The sequence below is a fragment of the Rhinoderma darwinii genome, chromosome 2 (assembly GCF_050947455.1).
Source record: "Rhinoderma darwinii isolate aRhiDar2 chromosome 2, aRhiDar2.hap1, whole genome shotgun sequence".
Taxonomy (NCBI): Eukaryota; Metazoa; Chordata; class Amphibia; order Anura; family Rhinodermatidae; genus Rhinoderma; species Rhinoderma darwinii.
Window position 1 is genome coordinate 284,942,943 of NC_134688.1, and position 7,253 is coordinate 284,950,195.

The window sequence follows — 7,253 nt, forward strand, 5'->3', positions numbered from 1 at the left end:
AGCCTTACTTTGCAGCATTTTTCCAAGACTGCCTAAAACTTTTGCACGTGTGTGCGTGTATATATATATATATATATATATATATATATATATATATATATATATAAAATATCACACACGCTTCAAACAATCTACTTTCACTTAAATCTCAGTTATAAAAATGTATTGCCACAACATGAATATTCAGTCTACAGATTACAGCCAGGATGTAAACGAGCTCCACAATGCACAGTATTATAATGTAATCTAAATCTAGATTCTCCACAAATACAGTGCATGACCTCAAGCTTCATCTATACAAAGACGAGCACTCACCCAACAGCAGCACACAGCATTTGTTTGGTGCCAGAGGAGACTAACTAGTAGTATATAGCGGTAAACAAATGCACCTCTATTCATATAACACCCATCCCACACAACTCTTCTTCACCTGAAGCCCCGAGCTGGCAGCCATTGCACTCTCCGGTGACAGCTCCCGCCAATACAGTCTGCCGCCGCCGCCGCCGCCTCGGAATTCGCGCCCCTAACGGTAGGCGGGGCATAAAAGTTTTGCACCAATGCGCTGAGGGGTACAGACTGACGTACTTCTGCGACTGAGCTGCTTCCCCCTACACCAGGCAAGGAACGGGAGTTTGTGACGTCATCTGTTGCGGCCAGAAAAGCGACAGATGTTCATGATTGTGTCTGGAATGGATGTTACAGCAGTAACGCTAATGTACCTGATTCATAGCAGAACAGGCTACAGTGGAGAGGATGCATGAAGGATCCTGTAGTGAAATATATTCACAAAGCTGCGTTTTCCAGTGGATCCCAGACCATAAATCTTCCAGATCAGGACAACACGGCCGTTTGCCTTATTGATGTACTTTTTTTTATGTCACATTAAAGGCGTTCCTCCTAACTTTTAAGTATCACAAAGAGGAACAACCGATGCGGCACAGCAACTTTTTCTATTTTAAGCCTCACCTCTAATCCCACCCAATCCCCGCCCATACACACCCGGTACAGCCCAAACAGTATCGTATAATGCCCACACAGATGCCCCCCTACAGTATAATGCCCACGCAGATGCCCCCATACAGTATAATGCCCATACAGATGCCTCCATGCATTATAATGCTCAAACAAATTCCCTCATACTGCATAATACCCCATAGCTGCCCCATAGAGTATAATGCCCCCATATATTATATTTCCCACACAGATGCCCCCATACAGTATAATGCCACTATTTCTGCCCCATACAGTATAATGCCACTATTGCTGCCCCATACAGTATAATGCCCCATAGCTGCCCCATACAGCTTAATGCCCCAGTAGCTGCCCACATACAGTATAATGCCACCCTAGCTGTCCTTATACAGTGTAATGCCCCCTTAGCTGCCTCCATTGCCCTTGCAGATAGTGACACAGTGCCCATGTAGATAGTGTCCATGTAGCTAGCACCACAGTGTCTCCTATAGATAGTGTCCATGTAGATAGTGCCACACACCCCCTTGAAGATAGTGCCACCTCCCTGTAGATAGCGCCATTGGGACTCCCATATGCCGGGGATTCTGTTCCAGGAGGAGCCTCTGACATCTATGTCCATATATGGAAAGTGACCTCAGGGGTTTCCTCTAGGAGCGGAATCCCCGGCCAGATCATCGGCAACGGGGATTCCGCTCAAGGAGTAGCCACTGTCGCTGCAGAATTTAGTATGTCAGTTAACTTCGGACATTTTCTGCATTTGTCTATGAGTTTCAAATTGAATGATATTCTCTCTCCTGGAGGTTCAGAGAGTGGCCGGCCAGAGAGACAATGACACGCATGGGTTGGTGTTCAAAACAGTCTCTGCCCTAGGGGGCGGTCCATCTTTATTTATAAGAAAATGAGAGTAGGTGGTAACCTCGTACTTGCAAAGCATGAGCATTCTAAATATGGTAATATCCCAAAACTCCACATATATCTTTAGCCATAAGAAATACAATGTCAGCACGTTTTCTCACGTTGCCTTTGTAACAGCTGAAATGCAAAGCCATAAACTAAACGACTTGAAATAGAATAGCCATCCCCCCATGTAGGCTCTTGTTTCAGCAGATCTGTGAGCTCCAGTGACAAATCAACTGTACATTTAAAGCAATATATGTTCACACATATAAAGATAATTAAAATATTTTTGACACCACTGACGTCACTGTCCATATATATGGACAGTGACATCAAGGGCGTCCCCGAGCACAACGCTTAATGTATCTCTGTGCCCGTGGAGTCCTCGGCGAACAGAGGAGCAACCTCTGCTCTGAACTAATTCTGAAGCAGGAAGCTGATAATTCCCTGCTTCAGAATTGGCTTTAACTGTATCTGAGAACGCAGATACAGTTGACAGCAGGACATACCGCCGGCCGTCTGGGACAGCGGTACACCGCCCGGACTCCGGGACTGTCCTGCTGAATCCGGGATGGTTGGGAGGTATGTTAAAGGGGTTTTCCCATCTTGGACATTTATGGCATATCCACAAGATATGCCATGAAAGTCTGATAGATGCGGGTCCCACCTCTGGGACGCGCACCTATCTCTAGAACAGGGCCTCCTAAAGCCCGTTGTAGCTTACCTGCCTCCCGGCCACTTCCTGGACAGGTGGTCGGGCGTTACGGAAACAGCCGAATGCTCTCTGAGCTACGCTGTTTCCATAACTCAGAAGTGAATTGGAGTCACTGAAACAGCGAGCTACACTGTTTCCAGAACGCGGTAGCTATGGAAACAGAGTAGCTGTTTCCGGAACTTCCATTCTCTTCTATGGGAGTCACGGAAAAAGCCCAGCTAAGTGAAGTCGGCTGTTTCCATAAATCCTGACCACCTAACCAGGATGTGGCCGGGAGGCAGCGGGAGCCGAGTAAGCTAGAACTGGGTTTAGGGGGCCCCATTCTAGAGATAGGTGCTGGTCCCCGAGGTGCGATCCGCATCTATTGGACTTGCCATAATTGTCCAAGATGGAAAAACCCCTTTAAGGGTATGTCCACACGCAATGAAACAGATTTTATTGCGGGAAATCTGCTCTGTATTACAGTAGCAGCAGAGTGGATGAGATTTGAACAAATCTCATCCACAAAATCCACCATAAAACTTTCATAAATTGACCTGCAGTGCGGTGTTTCAATCCGCAGCATGTCAACTTATGCTTTGGAATCGCTGCCTTTCTGTTTCGGGTTTTCCCCAATTCAATGCGGAGCTAAAACCCGCAACAAATAGCAACTGTTGCGATTTTTGCTGCGAAAAGCTGGGTTTCTGCCGCAAAGATCGCAACCCAAAAAAAAAGCTTATACTTACCCCTTTCTCTATACTTCTCTGTCCAGGTCAGCCTCCTGGGATGATGATTCAACCCATATGACTGCTGCAGTCAATCACAGGCTGCAGCGGGCACAGTGGGAAACGTCATCCCAGGAGGCTGTACTGCAAGGAGGGATGCATCACAATGACTACGTCCCAGGATATGTATAAGATTTTTTTTTTTTAGCGCTGTTTTCCGCAGCAGACATTCCGCCCGAAAAACTGCACCACAATTTGATGCGGTTTTTCAGCCAAAATTCCATGCAGGTTCGAGGACTGATACGCTGCATAAAAGTACACAATGCATCTGCTCTGTGTGACGTTTTTTATTTTCTGTGTGCACATACCCATATACAGCGTGGTAAATATTGCATTAAAAAAAACTATGCAGGAATGGCTTTTTTATTTTATTCACTTTTCCACCCAAAAAATTGAATAAAAAGTAATTTGTGTATGGCATGCGTTTTTCGTGTTCATGCAAGCACTTAAATTAATTTCTCTGTTTTTCTATGTTAGAGTATGTTCACACGCAGTGTTGTCAGACGTAATTCGGGCGTTTTACGCCTCGAATTACGCCTGAAAAAACACCCCTAATACGCCTACAAACATCTGCCCATTGCCTGCAATGGGTTTTACGGTGTTCTGTTCCCACGAGGTGTAATTTTACGCGTCGCTGTCAAAATACGGCGTGTAAACAACGCCCGCGAAAAAGAAGTGCATGTCACTTCTTGGGACGTTTTTGGAGCCGTTTTTTATCGACTTCATTGAAAAACAGCTCGAATAACGGCCGTAAAATACGCTGCGAAAAACGCGAGTTGCTACAAAAACGTCTGAAAATCAGGAACTGTTTTTGGTCACTGCGTGTGAACATACCCTAACTGATGCGTGAAACATGGACAGCACACGGATGTCGTCCGTGTGCTGTCCGTGGTTTTTACGCAACCATAGACTTCAATGGGCGACTAGGTGCGCAAAAACGCACCAATATAGGACATGCAGTGAGTTTCACGCAACAGACAACTGCTGCGTAACAACTCATGCATTATCTGAATAGACCCGTTGTAATGAATGGGTCCGTGTGTTGTGAGTTATTTCAACACACAGCACACAGACCAGTATTACGCTCATCTGAATGAGCCCTTAACAGCCATAAAAGACGGATGACAAACGGCCATTAACCCCTTTTACGACATTTATCCTATGGATACGTCATGGAAAACTAGTGCTTCCCGCATTTTGGCATATCCATACGACAAATGCATGGCACTGGCTCAGAAGCTGAGTCGGTGCCATCATCGCCGGATGTCAGCGGTGTATTACAGCTGACATCCGGCTGTAATGGCGGGAACCGAAATTAGCTTTGATCCACGCCATTAACCCCTTAAATGCAGCGGTCAAAAGCGATCGCTGCATTTAAGGTGTTTGCAGCTCATCAGCACCCCAGCAATAACATTCCGGTGGTAGCAATGGCAACCGGAGGCCTAATACTGGCCTCGTGGTCTGCCTAGCACGGAAGCCGTTTAGGCCCCGCCCGGAGACAGGGCCTGAAAGGCTTCCGTAGCTGACAGCAAGATGGCATCAGCTGAGCTGAGCCGGCGTCATCAGCGGTGGATGTCAGCTGTATGTTACAGCTGGCATCCACCTGTAACGGCAGGAACCGGAGCTAGCTCCGATCCCTACCATTAACCCCTTAGATGCAGCGATCTCTGCATCTTAGAGGTTGCTAGTAGATCGGCAGCCCTGCCATGCAGGGCTGCCGACTGCTGCTATGGCAACAGGAGGCATAACAATGGCCTCCTGCTCTGCCATTACGGAAGCCGATTACGTCCCGCCAGGAGGCGAAGCCTAATATGCTTGCTGTCAGTGAATGACTGACAGATCTAATACATTACACTACATAGGTAGGGCAATGTATTAGAAAAAAATAATCAGATAGTTGGACCTACAAGTCCCCTAGTAGGACTTAAAAAAAGCATAAACAAAAAGTGGAAAAAAAGTTTTAAAACATATAATAAAAGTTTCAAGTAATAAAATAAAATACAAATCACACTTTTTCCCTTATCAAGTCCTTTATTATTGAAAAAAAGAAATAAACCATACATATTTGATATCGCCGCGACCGTAACAGCCTGAACTATAAAAATATGTTAAAAAAAAACTTTGGTCACTTAGCCCTACAAATATTGGAATAAAAAAAGTAATCAAAAAGTCTCATGTATACAAAAATGGTACCTATAAAAACTATAGCTCGTCTCGCAAAAAAACAAGCCCTCATACAGCCCTGTCAACAAAAAAATAAAACTTTTATGGTTCTCACAACTTTGCGACAGAAAAAATAAATTTTTTTTACAAAGTAATTTTATTGTGCAAAAAGTTGTAAAATATAAAAAAAGTGCTATAAATTTGGTACCGCCGGAATCTTACTGACCCGCAGAGTAAGGGGAGATTCACACGAGCGTTGCGTTTTTGCGCGCGCAAACAACGCGGCGTTTTGCGAGCGCAAAAACCATTTGACAGCTGCGTGTGTCATGCGTGTCTGATGCGCGGCTGCGTGATTTTCGCGCAGCCGGCATCATAGAGATGAGGCTTGTCGACGCCCGTCACTGTCCAAGGTGCTGAAAGAGCTAACTCTTTCAGCACCCTCGACAGTGAATGCCGAACACAACAGCGAAAAACCTGTAAAAAAAAAAGATAAAGTTCCTACTTACCGAGAACTTCCCGGCCGTTGCCTTGGTGACGCGTCCTTGGTGACGCGCCTCTCTTGACATCGGGCCCCACCTCCCTGGATGACGCGGCAGTCCAAGTGACCGCTGCAGCCTGTGATTGGCTGCAGCCTGTGCTTGGCCTGTGATTGGCTGGAGCTGTCACTTGAACTGAAGTGTCATCCCGGGAGGTCGGACTGCAGGAAGGAGACAGGAGTAATCGGTGGGTTAGAACTTCGGTTTTTTTTACAGGTTCATGTATTTTGGGATCGCAAGTCACTGTCCATGGTGCTGAAACAGTTTAACTCTTTCAGCACCATGCACAGTGAATCTCTCCCGACGTCGCGTACCGATAATTTTTTTGCCGGGATCGGCCAAAACGAGTTTGGCCGAACCCGGTGAAGTTCGGTACGCTTGTCCGGCTTCGCTCATCGCAAAGACACTCCGTTTGGATGTTCGGAAACAGAAAAGCACGTGGTGCTTTTCGGTTTTCATTCATCCTTTTCACTGCTGTTGCGCGAATCACGCTCGTCCCACGGAAGTGCTTCCGTGTGGTGCGCGTGATTTTCACGCACCCATTGACTTCAATGGGTGCGTGATGCGCGAAATACGCAGAGTTATTGAACCTGTCGCGCTTTTTGCGCAGCAGACAAACGCTGCGCAAAAAGCACGGACTGTCTGTACTGCCCCATAGACTTGTATTGGTCCATGCGTGCCGCGTGAAAACCACGCGGCCCGCACGGACCGAATACACGCTCGTGTGAATCCCCCCTAAAGCTAACATGTAATTTATAACGCATGGTGACCGCTGTATAATAAAAAAAAACTATGCCATAATTGCAGTTTTTTGATCACCTGGCCTCCCAAAAATAGGATAAGAAGTGATCAAAAAGTCCCATGTACCCCAAAATAGTATGAATAAAAACCAACTCTTCCTGCAAAAATACAGCCTTCATACCACTACGCCTATCAAAAAATAAAATTAGTTAAGGCTCCAATAAGCCAGGAAAGAAAAAATATGCAGTTGTGCAGGCCTGAGGGGAACATTTCATCTGTTTCAAGAGGCGAATTATCAAGGCCCTAAAATTAGGGAACCAAGAAGGGGAGGGTCCAAACATATCCGCTGGAAGCGACGGTGCCCGTATTATACCAGGACAACACTTCTCAGCAAAATACCCCAAATTGCAAAGGTGCGGAGTGTGGACCAAAAGGGGGATAAGGAAGGACATTTATCAGTGCGAC

At 46.0% G+C, this 7,253-nt stretch overlaps 1 protein-coding gene across 1 annotated transcript in view; it reads right to left on the reverse strand.

Moving 5' to 3' along the window:
• The window catches only part of CLSPN (claspin), a 78,817-nt gene extending 78,198 nt beyond the window's left edge, over positions 1-619 (reverse strand). The window contains exon 1 of the mRNA XM_075853366.1: positions 431-619. Coding sequence (XP_075709481.1) covers positions 431-454 — 24 coding nt within the window. The 5' untranslated portion in view covers positions 455-619. The remainder of the gene's footprint in view (positions 1-430) is intronic.
• Between the last annotated feature and the right edge of the window lie 6,634 nt (positions 620-7,253).